Source organism: Gorilla gorilla, chromosome 11, assembly GCF_029281585.2.
Source record: "Gorilla gorilla gorilla isolate KB3781 chromosome 11, NHGRI_mGorGor1-v2.1_pri, whole genome shotgun sequence".
Classification (NCBI taxonomy): Eukaryota; Metazoa; Chordata; class Mammalia; order Primates; family Hominidae; genus Gorilla; species Gorilla gorilla.
The window spans coordinates 84,452,585-84,471,492 of NC_073235.2; the positions used below are offsets into that span (position 1 = coordinate 84,452,585).

General features: G+C 36.0%; 1 protein-coding gene across 1 annotated transcript in view; it reads left to right on the plus strand.

Annotated features, from left to right (window-relative positions):
• Positions 1 to 5,807: 5,807 nt before the first annotated feature.
• The window catches only part of PPP1R1C (protein phosphatase 1 regulatory inhibitor subunit 1C), a 131,065-nt gene continuing 117,964 nt past the window's right edge, over positions 5,808 to 18,908 (plus strand). Inside the window, exons 1-2 of the mRNA XM_004032912.5 lie at positions 5,808 to 6,111; positions 7,731 to 7,812. Coding sequence (XP_004032960.1) covers positions 6,031 to 6,111; positions 7,731 to 7,812 — 163 coding nt within the window. The 5' untranslated portion in view covers positions 5,808 to 6,030. The remainder of the gene's footprint in view (positions 6,112 to 7,730; positions 7,813 to 18,908) is intronic.

The window sequence follows — 18,908 nt, forward strand, 5'->3', positions numbered from 1 at the left end:
CTTCTTTGCATAGAGAGGGCAGCTCTGTGACCTTTTGGATATGAGGGCCCAGCTTTGCAAGACTTTCTATTTTATTGAGAAGCTGAATATCTTTATTTTTGTGTGTTTTTGTGTATTTTAAAACGTGGTAGCAATTAACAACAACAACAACACCTGTAGGCAAATAAAAGAATGTCTGTGGCTCACAGTCAGACATCACCCTCCTACCTAGGTCCCCTTTCCACTTCCTATAACTCCTTTTGATCATGGCGTCACCAGCTCTATGGTGCTTATTTTTACAGGATTCTGCCTTCTTCTCTCAACTGTATGTTCTTTAGAGGTTGGGATCTTATTGTATTTGTGTTTGTATCACTGTGTCTGTCATAGAATGAGATATTCAATAAATATTTGTTGGATGAATAAATAATATTTATGAAAGCATTTTGGAAATGAATATATTTCTAGGTATACTCAGCAATTACAAGTCCAACTTCATTTAGTAATCATCTCTCCAAAACAAAAAGCAGGGAGAGGCTAACATTAAGCTATGGAAATCCATAAAAGTGAAAGGTACCAAAACAAATGAAAAGGGAGATAGGTAGACAAGGGGTGAGAGCGAATTCCAAGTCTTCCTCACGTTATTCCTGTGCCTTTGCTGGACTTGAGCTAAAGTCTTTTTAAAAGTCTACATGGTCTAAAATTTCTAAGACTGTCCACACTGGGCTGTGATTGACTGTGTCCCCATGACACTCCTATTCCTGGGCTGTCCATTGAGCTGTTTCCCCAAAGTGGCATCAGTAAAGACCTACAGTGCCTCAGCTCTACAAATCTCTGTAGCTCCCTCTCTCTGATGTCAACTCACTGCTATAGCATCATGGCTAATATGGACTTGCTACAAACTCTTCATGGGTTTATGGCTTTCTTTAGTGAAACTGCCTCAACAAGAATAGAGATTAAACATAATTGAGTGACTACTCAGGAAAATTATACATTAAAAAATAGTGTCTGCATGGTTAGGGAAAAAAACACTGAGTATTTATGTAACACACTAATAATTCTTCAGTTCAATTCAGCACTCATGTACACTCTACTGATTGATATGAGGATTCCAGAGTAAGTCAAAATTGTTAGAGTTAGTGAAGATGAGAACATGCAGTCACAAAACAAATAAGGAGAAGTTTTAAAGAACACAGTAGGCACTAAATAAATGTGGAATGAATGAATCATTGATGTTTGCCTTTAAGCATGATAGAGATTGCAAGTATTTTATACTTAAGTGCTGTGGGAATTCAGATTTTAATATGAGATTGCAATATAGTGAGCTTAGTCTGGTAAGGCTTCTTATAGCTGTAGATCTGAAAAAATATCATATTTAAAATTGCATAGTTGAACTTATAAGACATTCTGAAAGAGTTAAAATATGGCTAATAATTTCCGTGGGGGAAATTTAATTTAAATGAGCACTTGGAAAGAGTGGTTCATTTCACTTATATTACTGTGATTCGACCACATTTTATAGATAGGCCTCTTTGTCTCAATTAGGTATCAATGGTTCAATAATAATTTAATATTAATATGAAGGTTTTGGAGTTTTCCAACAGGTTACATTGAATATAATTGAGATAATTCTATGAAAGCCCAATAATATTGTCACTCTCCCATGCATCTGTTTTCTTTGATGGAGGAAATGAATGAAGTTACAACTAGAATCGAAGGAGGACATGCAAGGGAGTGCATCTGAAATGTGACTGCCAGCATTTGGGTTTTAAATAGAAGAGACAGAAAATCATTGCATTAGGGTTAGAAATGGACTCATATCTAGATGATATTGTATTTTTTCTGCTTTTGTTCATTATTGTACTTCCAGCATTTAATGTAGTCATGCGTAATACATATTTGCTTTTATTTTTCATGGCATTTAGTTAGCCAACCAATTGTTAAACAAAGTCATGTCTCATGTATCTGCATAACTTTCAAGATTCATGAATTCAAGATATTTAAAACAAAGCCTTGAATAGAAAATACATTAAAAAGTTTAAAAATTTGCTTTTCCCTCTCTACCCCTCTCCTCTCTTCCCCTTTCTTTCCCTTCTCTTCCCTCAAAGAAAGCGCTTGTTAATATCTGGTAACAATTAAAAAACAAGTATTGACAGTTACCAGATGAAGAAAAATAACTCTAAAAACAGTCATAAGAACTATGTATCTATGGTATTTGGAGGCAGTTACTATAGCAAGAAATACTAACAGCAAGGTGTAGGGCTTGAAAGGGTGAGCCATAGTCTTTTGGAAAATTCAGTTTATTGGAACCTTACGTTTCTTGATAGTATTAGATAAAGCCTAATTGGACTTATTTAGTAACTACTAGATGACCAGCATCTTGCTTGTTATGTTTATGTTTAAGATAGGATGGGATTTGCAGTCTAGGAGAAGAGGCAAAAGAAACACATAGGAAATTATTATAGAATAACATAAAACTATATATAATTAAATACCAGGAGAGGAAACAAATTGATTGATTCTTCTTGTGTGGAGAACCTGAAGGTCTCTTTCTAAGGAGGTGGAATTAGAGGATGAATATAATTTGGGTTAAAAAAGGGAGTGGGGAGGCAGGATGGCTTCCCGGGAGGTAGGGGAGGCCACAGAAAGACTGGTGGTAAGGTGAACTGTGGCGGCCTGTAGGAGGGTCTTGAGGAATCATGCAAAGTAGGGCAAGATAGATATTATAGTGCAAAATTAGGAAGCCCTAATGGCCTATTTTCCTAATGTTTTTCCATCTTTACTCCAGTATCACTTACTTTGAAGAGAGACTATAGTTGTTGCTTGTTCTAGAGGCCTTTTTAATCTTTAATGATTGAACCCATTACTTTTAAAGAGCAACGGAGAGAATTCCTTTTTCAGTCAGTTTGGTGGTACAACATCCGACTTTAGGCTCTCCATTCTATATTGATATCTAATTTGCAATGATTGAGTATCTTGATTAATAGTATCCTAGTCATGCTACTTGCTTCTCTTTCATTCATAGACCACGTCATCTTAAGATCTTTTACCAAGGAATTGATGTGGTCAGAACCTCTAACCACTGCGGAGATTCTGTTGACTTCCACTGACTTCTCTACCGGCCTTATATTATAGTGGCCATCATGATGCTGTTGTGATTAAAAGCCCAAGCCCTATGCAAAATTGCCCGGGTTTGAAACTGGGCTTTGCCATATATTAGCTGGATGACCCGGGACAAATTATCTAAACTCTCTGACTCCCGATTACCTAATTTTAAATTGAGGATAGCAATAATATCTACCTCAAAGAGTTGTTGGAATAAATTAATGCAGATAAAGCACTTAGAATAATTCCTGGCACATGGTATCATATAAGGGTTAATTATTACTCTCATCTCTAATAGGGATCAAAAATGTGCACCTAATATTTAGGAAAATTATACCCCCATGCAAACTCTATATTAACATTTTTTAGATTATTTTACATTTAAGTTGCATTTTAAGTAGTTCTTCAAGTAACAATTTAGCTTTAAAAGGACTTCAGATACCTTTTAACACAATCTCTCCTCTAGTGTAGTGCCATAGCAAAAGGCCTGGTGTGGAGTAGACTGTAGTATCTACTCAACAAATATTTGCTATGTGAATAAATAAAGTTGCAAAATACTAAACATTCAAAAGACATGTAGGTAGTTATTAGGATAAATAGAGTTATGCTTCATTCTTTAAGAATACAGAGAGGTGAGTTTAAACCCAATGTGGAGAACAGTAAATCTACAAAGGCTTCCTGGAAGCAATGATACTTAACTGAATCTTAATGGACACACAGGAGTTGGCCTCATAAAAAATAAGAAGCTTAAAGGGTCTAGATAGCCCATTTACAATATTGTTTCTGATCAACCTATACAAAATAGGGCAATTAGTTAATGAGAACCATTTTATTGGTATTTATACCAAACACATATATGAAATTTCACTTTATCACCTATTATTCTAAGTGGAATCAAATTATTCCCAGTAGATAGATATTCTTAGTGATTCTGGTTGAAAACGTGTATGTTTAAGCCTTTTGAAAAATCTGGCTGAAAGAAAAATAATAGCTATCTTTTATTGAGTGATTCCATGCTGGCCTTGTAATGAGCTCTTTTCAGGAATTGAGTAATCTAAACCTCACAAGAAGAAAGTTCTCTTACTGCCCAAACTGATAAACTTGGTAAGTAGCAGAGCTAGAACTTGAACTCAAGGTTGCCAAGTGCATGTTCTTAATTATTACATTATGTGAAGTTTTGGATTAACTCCTCACTAAAAATACTGTCTTGTCTTGTTTTCCTTTTATATAATTTGAAGATATATTCAAAGAAATAACTTCATTAATGATATCAATTTAGATTTTATTTCTGGAGACTTTTGTAAACTGTTACATGAAATGTAATTTATAAATTTCCCTTCGACACTACACAGATAAACTCATCACAAGATTTCTTGCTAGTCAGCACTGTTCTCCACTAAAAGTGCTTTCACATCCACATCTCTGCTTTTTCCCCTAGTGAATATAGAAAACTACTTCAATAATGCATATTCCTTTCTATATTCCTTCAACAGAATGTTGCCTATTTAAATCATTAAGATGGATTCCTAGTACAGAATCAGAATTTAAAAAATAAAAACTTCAATTGTAAATACCTGGAATCATAGTCGATGTCTAAATGTATTAAGTAAATCCAAAAACATATTTACAAATCTAGTATTCATCACATAATGCCTCTCAAGAAAGCAGAGATCTCAAGCAGTTTCATTTTCACACTTCCCTCATAAAAGTATTCGAATGCATGAAGGCCATCTGGCTATGTTACTACCTCCCCTTTGACATTAACTAATGTGGCAATCAGGCTAGTGTCCCACTGTTCCCTGACCACTAGCCAATATCAACCCTCTGAACATTACCCACTTCATGCTTTTTTCAAGTCCTTATCTTTGCATACATTTCTACTGTTGACAACAAGCCATAATGTTGACTACCATTAGGTTTCTACTAATGTTTTCCAGTCATTTCTGTATTCTTCCAAGTCAGAGAATGTAACTGGCTCCACCAGGAAATAAAATAGAGGTCACTGAAGCAGCAGTGACTTCCAAGCTGTTTGCTAAATTTAGCAGCACAATACTTTCCACTCTAATGAAAACTGTGAACTACAATTTTAGAATGTTGGAACAGGATGGGACTTTAAAGGTCATTGAGTCCAACCCCCTCATTTTTCTGATGGAAGTGTGGAGGCCTAGACGTAGCCAGTAAGTTTCTGGAGGCCACAGAGCTTGTTAATTATGAAGATGGAACTTGAACTAAGATCTGCTCAGCCCTGCAGTAATGCTGCCCTCACTACACCACAGATGCTCTGCCTCCTAGGATGAGTTTAAACTAACCAGATCTTATAGCATAAACATAGCTGATATTATTGGTTGTGGCTTACCCTCCATGGCCATTCAACTGTTTTCATGGCTGAATGTGAAATAGCAAAGGTATCTGACTTATAAGTTGCTGAGAGAAATGATTCCATACCCAAACCCTGCCCCCAACTCTAAAAACTTCCTGCTTGATGTTCATCAATAATGAATGGCCCATCCCTGCAATACTCAGAGGGAGCTTACATTGCACTTTTGAGCAGCCGGTTAGTAATGTACAGTGGATAGAGCCTTTCTTTCAAATCCCAGGGCAGTGGGTCCTTCAAGGCTAGCATTGCATTTTCAATTAGCTGCTGAGTGAATGCTTGGCATGTGTATTAGTGAAGAGGCACACAATTAGCGTATTGTTCCTTTCTGTATTGTGCTGAGAGGATCCAAGGGATTGGTGGGGGAACAGGCAAGCCAGGCATCGCTGTGGATGTTGAAGAAGGGGGTTAGTCAAACCTCGGCATCTTCACTTGCTCGATCTGGAATTACAGCTATTTATTACGAAGCACTCTGTGTGGCTTAGTGGAGTGTGTCTGAGGAAACACATCCCGGACACCACTTAGGGTTAGTCTTTCTGAGCTCTTCACATCTCTGACTAATTATCATCATTACCATGGAGCCCAACAGTCCCAAAAAGATACAGTTTGCCGTGCCTGTATTCCAGAGTCAGATTGCACCTGAAGCAGCAGAGCAGGTATGTGAAATTGCATGGGGAACCATTCCTGTACATAAGGTAATATGAACATGCATTCTGGTTATTAATTGAAAGGTTCTTTACCTTTTGATTTTGCTAACTCTGACTTTCAAGATATGTAAACAAGAAATAAGTTGGTTTTTATACATACTTGTATTTAAATTGCATTGGGAGAACTATTGTCTAAAATGTAACACTTCATTTGATACAAAATTAGCACCTCTGAGGGGAAAATGGCTCTGTAAGCAATTCAGATATGGATTCATAAATCTGTTCATTTTTGCTCATTAAAATAACAGTTTCAACATTTAGAGCAACTTTTAAAAATTATCAAAATGAGCAACATTTTATTTCATTTTTTATAAAATAAAATGATTGATTTAGCAATAAAATCATTAAATCCTGCAATAGTTTGAGACTATAGGCCTAATACTTTATTTTCATATGTTTTTTATCGTGGACACAAAACAATGATTATAACTTTATATAATATATTACAGCTAGGATTTGTAGCTTTTTGTACAATTTGAAAATCGTTTTGTTCAGACATTACAAACAGTATTTTAACATTTCCTAGATTCTTTGTCCATGTCTAATATTGGTTTACATCTGTATCACCTTTCATATTCAGATTTACTTAGACTCTTGATGCAATGGCATCTGTTAGAACTGCAACTGTGAGGAGGCAAAAGCAAAGAAATTTATGAGGACATCAACCTAATCCATTCATTTCTTAAAACTTAAATTATTTTTGAATCCTTTTCCAAGTATTTGATATAAAGTCTTAAAAATAATTATTTAATCCGTGACTCATAGTGTTTCAGGATGCTTTGAAATCTGAGGTAGATGCACCTAGACTCAGGCCAGATAAATGTAACCTTGAACATGTGTCTATCCATGCTGAATGGGATGTTGCTTCTATCTTGGACAGGATGTCATTGATAAATTTTATTATCTATCCTACTGACACTTACTTTGGGAATTTACCGATAAATGAATATAATAAACAAATAAAGGATATTATATTCAAGGGATTCTGACAATACTATGCTCCTGTAACTCTTAAAATGAAAAAAAAAACTAGTTTGTAATAAGTTACATATTCTCATAAGATCCATATTTATTCTTCATTTGTTTATTTGTTCTAAATATTATACTAGAAAATAAAAAAGTTAACAAAATTAATTGAAATTCAAAGCTTATGCTGTTAATTTAACTCTGGTACCTGCTAGAAATAGGTTTCGAAGCTCTTCCTTATCCTGTTTAAAAATAAGGGTAATGAATCTTGAAAGCATCACCGATGTTATGAGGCTCCAAGCAGGCCACTAACATTATCAGGTCAACCCTGTACCTTCACTGTAAATTAATTTTCTGTTGTATCATTCAGTTGTATATAATTATTTCTTTTCTGTGGAAATGTAGCTTTTTGGTCAAAGAGGGTGATACTTCTATCAGACAGTTCAATTCTGTGGCTTTCTATTATTTCAAAATAAAATTAGTGAGCACCTTCCATGTGTCCTCCAGAAGTTTGCTTTTGCATGTGGGGAAAAGATGAGGGTGAGACAGCTTTGCAAGCTGCAGAGTAACCTGGAGCAGTGTCTAATACTCACTGATATTAGCTGGGCTTTTGTCGTTCACAGATCAGGAAAAGAAGACCTACGCCAGCATCACTTGTGATTCTCAATGAGCATAACCCCCCAGGTAAAGAAGCATGATGTGTTTCACACTGATGGAACAGAATGGAATTGTTTAAAGAACATCAAAGTACATGTCATTACTGAAAAGTTTCAATTTAGGATTTCACAGTTAGCAATACTCTAGAAAGCTAATCTATAAAATGGATCATAAACAGAATCAGAAATAAATATTACAGGAATAATCTCAAGCAACAGCCTGTATTTCCTCTAGAATATCATAAGTGATGATATGCTATGAAATATTTGCTAGCACTGGCTGTCATATGTTCAGGTGTTTGTATGGAACCTGGATTACTGCTTATTAATGAGGCTGGTGGAAAGCTGTTTAATTAGGTTTCAAAGCTCAAATTACAGCCCTAGAGATGCTTATATCTTTACAGAGTAAGTTTTTTATATGGAAAAGGTTGACATGGGGTGGGCAATGACCCAGCGTTGGCTTCAGCTTTGCTGCTGATGTCATCTCTGAATAATGCAATTGACAAGTAACCAGATCAATTTTCAGCACTGCCTATTTGAGAGCCATTCTGAATGGCTGAATCCATTTGTTGAGGTTTTATTTTCCATTTCCTGTAAAAATGAAAACTGCATTATTATTCCTGATAAAAGACTATGATCTGTAATCCACAAACATTATTTACTTATTGAAGCGGGGTGATTTTTAGTCTCACATTGAAGTGCTGCTTCTGGATATACAAGTAGGATAGGAAAGGTCATGGCATTAATTTGCAACCAGGCAGAACTTGGTGTTGGATTTTTTGCAGGTATAAACAATAATGGGTGGACAAAAGGAGTTTAAACAGTGGAAACATAATATGTCTAATAATAGACTGTAGTGAGTGATCTAAGAATATCAGGGTGAAATAGTCCTTGACTTTTTCAGACTCTTTTCTAATTAGAGAAACATAAAAAGAAAGTAAACTAATAGGCTATTCATCATTTAGCCCAAATCCAAGAAAATTTCCAGGTGATGGAAAATAAGTAAGCTAATTTATTTCTGTTGAAAATGAATAATTATAATTTGATCCTATAACTTTAGAGTGCCATTGCATTGAAAATTATTTTCAAATATATTATCTCAATAAATGTTAACTTACTTATATTTGGTTAAATAAGAGGTGCAAATGATATGTAATTATAATTCTAAAATAAATACAAGTATGAAGATAATGAAGTCTTCTCAATTTGGAGGGGTAATTTTATAGCAATTTTCCATCACTGCCTTGCTCACGGTAGCAGACATTTCTGTAATGTCCTAAAACTTTCCTCCCTATGCCTGCCTTAAGGTGTACTGCACAACTTGATTTCCAGGTGTTCTATCTCCTGGAGAGCAGTTTTCAGAGGTCTATAGGCGTCATTGCTGTTTGAACATAGTGAAGTCATGTAAGTGACCTTCATCCTCTCATTTGAACTCCCAAAATAGCAGCTACATTGTCTTGAGTGCCAAATATGTGCCATTTGGATGAGGAAAGTGTGTATCAGAGAGGTGAAGTGATTTTTGTGGCTATTCCACTAGAAGTGACAGATTCCAGAGACAAATGCGGTAATTCTGATACTGAAGCCCATACATTTCCACTGGCACTGGCTTTGAAAATATCAGTTTGCACTACATGGTGAAGGCTTTATAATGTGACTAGTCATTCAGGCCCTATAAACAAGCAAATCCAAACAAAGTAAATCCATTTTCTGGACCACTTATCTTAGTAGATTAAGGAATTGTACTTAAATATCCCTGGGAATGAGATTCAGTTTTTCTCTAGAAACCTTTTTTTTGTCAGATCTCCCAATTACTAGATGGCATTGTCCCTTTTCTCTAATTGACCTCATACTTCTCTTTGTTTTTTAAGCACCACTGGAGACAAATTAGATGCAAACAGCATCTCACAGAGAACTACTTTATTTTAGTACATCACCTGCCTGCATCTTCATCCCCCTTTATGGAAACTAGAATAGTCTACAAAGAATTAATCAGCTTTTGGCTGTGTATAGGACTTGGATAAGTGTGCATGGCAACTAGAGATTTTGGACTAGTGATGGATTTTTGTAGTAAAACCCTTAAAAGCTTATAGTTTTCCCAGTAAAAATGATCTAGCACCAAGCTTACTGGGGAAATAACTCTAAAGATAAAACAACAACAACAACAAAGAAACAAACAGCAAAAAAAGAACACTAAACCAAATCAAACTTGGATACTGGTCTTAACTAGCCATGTGATGTGATCTTGGGAAAGGGGTATCTCCAAGCTTTCTTTTCTTTTTTTTTTTTTTTTTTTTTGAGACAGAGTCTCCCTCTGTCGCCCAGGCTGGAGTGCAGTGGCGCGATCTCAGCTCACTGCAAGCTCCGCCTCCCGGGTTCACGCCATTCTCCTGCCTCAGCCTCCCGAGCAGCTGGGACTACAGGTTCCCGCCACCACGCCCGGCTAATTTTTTTGTATTTTTTTTTAGTAGAGACGGGGTTTCACCGTGTTAGCCAGGATGGTCTCGATCTCCTGACCTCGCGATCCGCCCGCCTCGGCCTCCCAAAGTGCTGGGATTACAGGCGTGAGCCACAGCGCCCGGCCTCCAAGCTTTATTTTCTCATCTATAAAATAGTGATCATAGTGTTCTTTCTTTCAACCTCACAGGGTTGTAGTAATGATCAAAAGAGTTACCATGAACATGACTTAAAAATTGCAAAGTGCAACAAAGATTAGGTATCATTAACTGATGTGTTCGGGAATACAATATTTGCATATGATATTTAAGAACAAAGATATAACAAGAAAAACAGAATCTTCATAATCTCATCTGTTCTAAATATTTCTGCGCTATCCAACAGTTTCTTTTCCACACATTATTTGAACACTCTCTATCAAACAACAAAACAAATCAGAGTAACAACAAAAACACTCATAAGTGTTAAATGACCATTTTTAAGCAACTGTTTCTCCTGTCCCCCAAAAGCAATATGTTGTTTGAAAAACAAAAGCTGGGTGCAGCTTTACATTCTGATAAAACTAAACAAATCTCTTCAGTTCACTGAAATTGGCCAGGGAATAATTGGCTGTTCTTGGACTCACCTGTCATTAATGCTGTTTAAAATTCAAAACCCTGCAAATCTTTCTTTATTGTCAATTAATAAAGCAAAGAAAATTAAATTCTTCATTATAGAAACGTAAGTAATAAAACATTCCAATTCATATGACAAGATCAGTGTACTGCAATCACTGTTAAATGGATTAGACATAGCTTGCTTTTTTTTTTTAACCTTTTGAAGTGTTTGCAGGAAGAGTAAATTATAGGAGTATTTGAAAGAATGATTATATATATTCTGTTTATATTTTGTAGAGGAAAAATAGAAAGATATTTCAAGATGTATATTCAGATTTTTTGTTTGCTAGTTCATCTATGCTGGTCTAAACACATAGATGAGATAGGCACCTGATTAGTTGTATTCTAGGGGCAGCATAATATCCCATCAGTCCCTTTCTAACAAATAACCTAGAACTCTCAGCAGTAGAAGCACTATGTAAACAGATACTTAATCTGTTAAGGATATATCACCCTCTGGCATGGGTTAGTAAATCAGTTTAACTCAAAATAGTGGGAGATGAAACTAAAATTTTTAAATTGAAGGCATGAGTCTGGGAAAGTTTAGTAACAAAAGTGTGTCTTTAGGGTAGAAAAAGCAGAAACAATGTATTTGCTCCTAGGAGTAACTCTCAACAGTCAGGTGGCAGCAAAAAGATACTGAAAAACTGAGATAGGGGAAGTAGGGAATCGCCAAAGATCCCTATATTTCGTCTTTTTCAAATGTTTTCTGGGGCTACCAACATGAGTGACCTGTGTAGCAAACTGCCTCTCTGTATTTTCAGTTCCTCTTCTGATTAAGGGCCTCTTTATGATAAGCTCTCTGAAGCTACACAGGAGAGAATTATTATCTATTCTTATACTGTGTGCTGTTTGTTTTACTTTTGCATAATCTGTAGTGAACTGGTTTGGTTCCTATATATTTTATCTAGAGAGCTGCTTATGTGTAAATCCTCTCTATAGGGAAATAAATGGCAAAGATACTTTCTGTAATTTCTTCCATCACATCTATAGATATTTTAAGTCTACTTAAAAACAAGTAATGTCTTAAGTAGACTTATGAAAAGACTGTATATTTGGCTACCAGCGTTTGAAATCTAGAGTTGGAAAATAATTTCAGAAAATACCTACTTTAACCACACATCTTCATGACAGACATACATAAACCAACCCAAGTCCCTGAGACTCGCTCCATTTTATATACCTCAGAGAAGAATCCATAATTAACCGGGGTTTTCAACTCCAGCTCTGATAATTTCAGATGTTAGAAAATGATTTCTTATACCAAACTTAAATATAAATTCCCCACTTTATTCTAAAATAACTTCATTTGTTCTCAGCAATAAAAAGTCATTTTCTCACCTTTTAAAAAATATGAATGAGGCCGGGCGCGGTGGCTCACGCCTGTAATCCCAGCACTTTGGGAGGCCGAGGCGGGCGGATCACGAGGTCAGGAGATCGAGACCATCCTGGCTAACATGGTGAAACCCCGTCTCTACTAAAAATACAAAAAATTAGCCGGGCGTGGTGGCGGGCGCCTGTAGTCCCAGCTACTCGGGAGGCTGAGGCAGGAGAATGGCGTGAACCCGGGAGGCGGAGCTTGCAGTGAGCTGAGATTGCGCCACTGCACTCCAGCCTGGGCGACAGAGCCAGACTCCGTCTCAAAAAAAAAAAAAAAAAAAAATATGAATGAATGATTATTTTCTTTTATTCTCAATCTCCCTAAGGGCTTTAATAAACTCTATCCAAATTCTCCCTATTGCTCTGCCTTTGAAGCCCAGAGCTGGACACAGTCTTCCAGTAAAAAGCCAGCCTAGACCAGGTCTTCTGAATATTAAAGTTTGTGGCATCCATTGTTTTCCATTTACCATTAAGCAGAGACAATATGGTTACAGTTATATTTAATGGACCTGATGCCTATTAAACATGAGTGAGCTGTATGAGGCCTGGAGATAAGTGCAGATTTGGGTAAGTACCCAGGAGTTTTGACGTCATTTAAAAGCTCACTGTACATCTAAAAAGTGGAATCCGAAACATAAGGTAAAATAGTTTTTTGAGTATATTTATTGAACTTCCTATCACAGCCAAATTTTGGGGAAATCAACTTTATCTTTGATCCTTTTAGTGTCAAACATCCTTTGAAATCAAGAATAAAAACAAAGGTTGTTCTCACATGCCTCAGGTTCCCAAAAGTTAGTTAATAGGAGACATAAGAGATACATGATACTAAATATAATACTATCTCCTTTCAAATTTGATAGCAGGCCTGATCATTAGAGAGAACTGAGATGTGCAATTGCTTTGGCTATTCATTTCCAGAAACGAAAAAGAATCCACAGTTTATACTGTATGTAGCATATTACTTTCTAAATGAGGCATACGTTTCAGGATTCTGAAACTAAGTTAAAAAAACAGATTTTGACGCCTCTAGATTGGATTCCTGAGACACTGGATGATAGCTAGAAAATAATGCTGGACTAAGATTGAATTGTTCAAAACGCAAGGGGGCTCCAGAAATTTCTGGTGATTATTTTTTAATCCAAAAATAACAGGAAGTTTTTCAGGGTCAACAAAATGAAAGTAGAAATTTATTTCCAGTATTAAGGCATCACATGCACAAAATCTCTTTTCATGGAGACCCTCTATTTTGCAAAATGAATGATTGTGTTGTCAAGAGAAAATTGGGCTCCAGGGACCATACTGAGAAGTTTCTGGGGACTCTTAAAGATGAGTAAGACATTATCAGGCCCAGATCTTGAGGTACCAGCCACCCCCAGGGACCTCCAATTAAATGTATTCAAATAAACGCTATACTGGCCCATTTTCCACATACTTACATTGCATTTTAAATGGTCTCATTTGAATGTGGTTGTAATTCATTTGAATCCACAATCCTTGCTGATTGCTCAGCATTTATTTTGCCTTGTCTGTATTAATGACAATATAATACAAAAAAATGATCCAGTGTTTGAAGATCATTGAAGTGTTAGCTAGTATTAATTTTTAAGAAATTGTAAAAAAGCCTATTTTTTTCCCTCAGGATTTATTTTTATGAGTTATTGAATGCTGAATGATTTTTTTAAAAGTTACACGTGTGGCTTTCAGTGATTCATGTACTGTACAATTAATTGACTTATTTTCCCTTAACTCTTCAGTATGTGCAGCCAAATAGCCCAATCAGTTGGAATAATTGTGAGCCAAAGATGAGGTTCCAGTTCTTGATAGTGACAAGGCTTGCTACATTGTAAGTTTTCAAAGTAACTTGTCCAATCTTCAAATTAAATGAAAAAAAAAATGAAAGGGACCTGCATTTCTTATTCAAAGATGGCCCAGCTTTTTTCTAATCCAGATGATGTTAGTCATTGGCAAATAGTTTTCCCAAAAAACAGTAGTAGTGGGTAAGAAAAAAAAAAGATCTATAGTACCCCCTAATTCATCAGGAGAGGAATATACAATTGTGGAAGTATTATGTATCCTATATTGTAGTGTTGGTTTAACTGAGCATGCCCTGTTTGCCAATATAATTTTTGTGGAATATGAGTTCTTAAGATTTTTTTAAAATAAGCATGCTACTAATGCTTAGGTTTTTCATAAGGTTATGAAAAACATTATTGCAAATAATTGACATATATGTGGCCAATTTGTGTTTGACCAAAAATGAAATTCATATTCCAACAGTATGTAGAAAGAAAAAAAATTTGAGGATTGAGTATAAAAATCTTTTAGAGATATCTATCAAATACTCTTATTGCTCAATTTTCATTCCACTCCATTTTTTATTCACTTCTTTTCATACATCATCTCTGTTCTATATTCTGGCTAACCTTTCTTTATTTATTGAAGCAGTTCTGTCATGCTGACTTTTAAGACTTAGTCTAGACTGACTCGCTTGCATAAATCAGTCTCTGTCTTTTTCACAAATTTCTCTTATTTAAATAAACTTCAGCACAAGACTCACTTAAATTGCAAAAGATTTCCCTGAATAATCTGACCCATTGTCTGGTCATGTTAGTCTAATATTCTTCTCTTAGTTTCTACTCTTAAAGCTGTTTATTGATTTATACATTCAATTCGATTTATTGAGTCCTTATTCTAAATCCTCTGGGAACATGTGGTCTAGGTAACAGAGAATATTATGTCTGGATGTACCATGATACAACTGTAATAACAGAAATCCCTGTTGCTGAAACCACAGTAAAGCTAATTCTGGCCAAGGCATAGAGGCATTATTTATTATGCTTCCTAGTCTATAAAGTATTTGCATGACTTATTTTGATCTCTGGGCTTTAAGCTATTGAGGATTGAGGTCAGAGCTAAAATTTTACTGTTTATTCCAACTTACTAGTAGAGTAGATGTTAAATGCCTGTGAACGATTCAAAGTCAATCCTTCAAACTTTTTTTGGCACCAGCTCTGGTTAAAGCACAATGTTACTCTTCTAGGGGATAAAACAGGTAAATTAATTATCAACGCTACCCACATGGAGAAACTTATCTGAGACATATTTACAATCTGACATATGCATTTTTGTAGTAAAACCAATAGTATATGCCAAAAATACAAAATATATTTCATTCAGTAAAGAAATGTCTATCACAGGATCTTTAAAGATTAGATTAAAATGTTGTACAGTACACAGACTAGATGCCTGATAAATGACAATGATTACTTTGGGGAGGCAGACATGTAATACTTAAGAGTAGAGGCTTTGGAATCACTCAGGTCTGCATATAAATCTTAGATGGCTGTTTACTGCCTGAGTTTCCTCAGAAAAATAGCGCATCCTCCTAAGACCCAAGAAGCCACATGAGGTAGTTGGGCTCATGTGTCATCAAAATACATGTGTTTTCCCACACCACTAAATATAGAATATATTAATTTCAAAGAACTCTAGTCTGAGTCCATTGAATAAATAGGTGTCTGCATAGTAATAGACACAGATGACATCATTGTCAGTTGTTCTGGGTAGCTTAACAGTTGTTCAGTTTCAAATTTGATAGAAAAAATTACTAACAGTTCTTTCTAATTGCTTCTAGTTGATAGTCATATTCCACAAGACCATAAATTAGTGGACCTCTAACAATAAATCTAGCTAAGCTGTGTGCTTGATGGAAAAAGATTACTTCTAAATTTCTTCTTTTTTTTTTTTTTTTTTTTTGGAATTATTCAGGAGCAAGCCCTGGAGCCTTGGGATTTTTCTGTCTTTTCTCTCATCATTTTCTAGGCATCACTTCCACTAAGTAGTGATCTGACACAGTTTCCACAATTCCAGACACAATTCCAGACAGAATTTACCAGGGGCTTAAGCAGAAATGCCCCGGGACCTGGGCAGGTGACATAGATGAGAGCCTGGGCCCTAAGAAGGACAGTAGGCCGTGGTGGGGACTGTAGTCTACTTGGAGAACACAAGCTCCATCCAAGGCTTTCAAATTAAACAGATAAAACTGCAAAGGACATTGAGAAAGCACTATAACAGGTTGGAACACCTAAGTGGTAAGATTTTAGAGATACTGGAAAGTATCTCCCTAAATTAGTTTCCATACTACCTGAAATCTTACCTTTTGCAGTTGTTGCTATAACTTCTAAAACACAAGTACTCTGAAGATATAACACGTTGTCCTTGACACCTTAGAAAAATTGCCTACCTGGAGTTCAGGAAGGACCTGTGAAAGCCAGAGGTGGAGGGAAAGGCATGTCCTAAAACAAATGTCCCAGCTGTGACAATCAAGGGGCTCAGAATTCACCTTCTCCCTCCCAGTCTGTGTGCGGTCTCTGCCCTCTCCATACTCATTCGAGTCCCTTCAGATCTTCCCTAATACTTCAGGGGTTCCCAGCACATGTTGGAAAATGTTACACCTATATCTGTGAGTCTTCTCTGGCTTGGGTAGAATATTATCTTTGTGACTTTACTTCATTTAGAATAATTTGATATAGTAAAAATTAGTGTTTAACAAAGCCATTTGTGAAATAAGTTGCCAAAATCCACATCATGAAAGACATATATTGACAATCTGATTAGAACACAATTACAATTTGACCTTGGTAATAATGCTGAGGAAAAAAAGGACTGTGCAAACTAAAAAGCTAGAGAATTTATAATCTTTCATGTTTTTTTCATTCTCTGGGAGCAATTTTACATCATTACGGAAAACAATTTTCAGAATTACACTCTTTACATATAAATACATATTGACTTGCTTGTGAAAATAGAACTGGATGCACAACATAGAAGAATGAGAAGTTATTTTGGAATCCAATTTTTAGAATACTTTGCCTCAATGATTCAATATCATTTTATGCTTTTTCCCCTGTCTGATGATAAATAACAGAGTATTAGAAGACATATACACAGCCGGGCGCGGTGGCTCACGCCTGTAATCCCAGCACTTTGGGAGGCCGAGGCGGGCGGATCACGAGGTCAGGAGATCGAGACCATCCTGGCTAACATGGTGAAACTCCGTCTTTACTAGAAATACAAAACATTAGCTGGGCGCGGTGGCGGGCGCCTGTTGTCCCAGCTACTCCGGAGGCTGAGGCAGGAGAATGGCGTGAACCTGGGAGGTGGAGCTTGCAGTGAATTGAAATTGCGCCACTGCACTCCAGCCTGGGTGACAGAGCAAGACTCTGTCTCAAAAAAAAAAAAAAAAAAGAACACATATACACAAATATTTACATGCATGAACACACGTACACATGATACACACAGAGGTAGATATCCAACTGTATGGAAAAAAAAAGACCCCACGTGGACTACTTAACCAAGTAATAAATCCATATCCACTAAGTAACCTGACTTACAAAAGAGGCCTGAACCTGCCAAAGTGTCTTGAAAAGCTTTGAAAATTCAGGTTTTAAATGGAATAAGCTAATAATAATTTTTTTGTTTGTAACATCTTGAATTAAAAACCAATAGATTAAAAGCAAATTGTATTATTTTAAAATCCAACCTTGAATAAAAAACATTGAAATTATTGGCATGGATTCAAGTAATGAGATTGATTAAATTATTTTTTAAAAAGTAAAAAGCATTTTAAAGAATAAATTGCATGTATTGAATATTAACAATACTTCAAGATTATATTCTCATTTGAGTAGGTTTCATATGCCCATTTTCATGATTTATGGACAGAAGTATTATAATTAGATGTAGAAATTGAGCTCCTCCAGCTACCACCTGAAAGTCAATGTCTAACTAAAATGCATCATCCATATTTGAAGACAACTTTTCAACTATTGACTTCAGCATTACAGTTAATTTTATCCCCATTCTTCTAATCACTAAACCACACAACGTTAGGATCATCTCTGGCTCCTCTATCTCTCCTTCATGTCTTAAATGTAGCAATGTTTTTTCTGTTAACTCCATTCTATAGGTTGAACCTGTCCTATGTGTTTTTATTGTTTCTGCTGTGTCTGTGACACATATTGCTTTATTCTGAACTCACACAGTAACTTTCAAACTAGTTTTCTTTGACTTTGACAGTGGGAGGCCATTTTGTGTAGGACTAAGAGCCTAACCTTAGAATCAGTGAACATGGGTTTCATTTGTGGCATGAGTAAATGTCTGAGTCTTAGTTTCCTCCTCCAGGAAGCAGGGATCCTGGTAACACTGGCATTGATTGTGTTGCTGGAATCAAGTGAGATCATGCATGCCGGCAACACTATTGATGCTAGGCTCGGTCTTTGCCCATTCTGGTTTGTGTGAGAGGCTTTTGGCAGACATAATTATATGATATGTGATTGACTATGGCAGCTTTACTTTCATAATTGATTTGTCGTAAGCTCTAATTTGTATCCTGTGATTTATCTGCCCTAGCTTGTAATTAGTTAAGATAAGGCACCTGGAGTCTTCTCATGAATAGCTCATCTATTTCATCATAATATACACATCATTCTCATTCCCTCTTTTGAATAAGTCAGCCATTATAGAATCTTATTACACAAATTGTTGACAACTGCACTAAAGCTGAGGCTTGATTAAAAGGAAACGAACAGAAGAAAGGGAGATGATTGTTAGATTATGGTTAATGTTACCA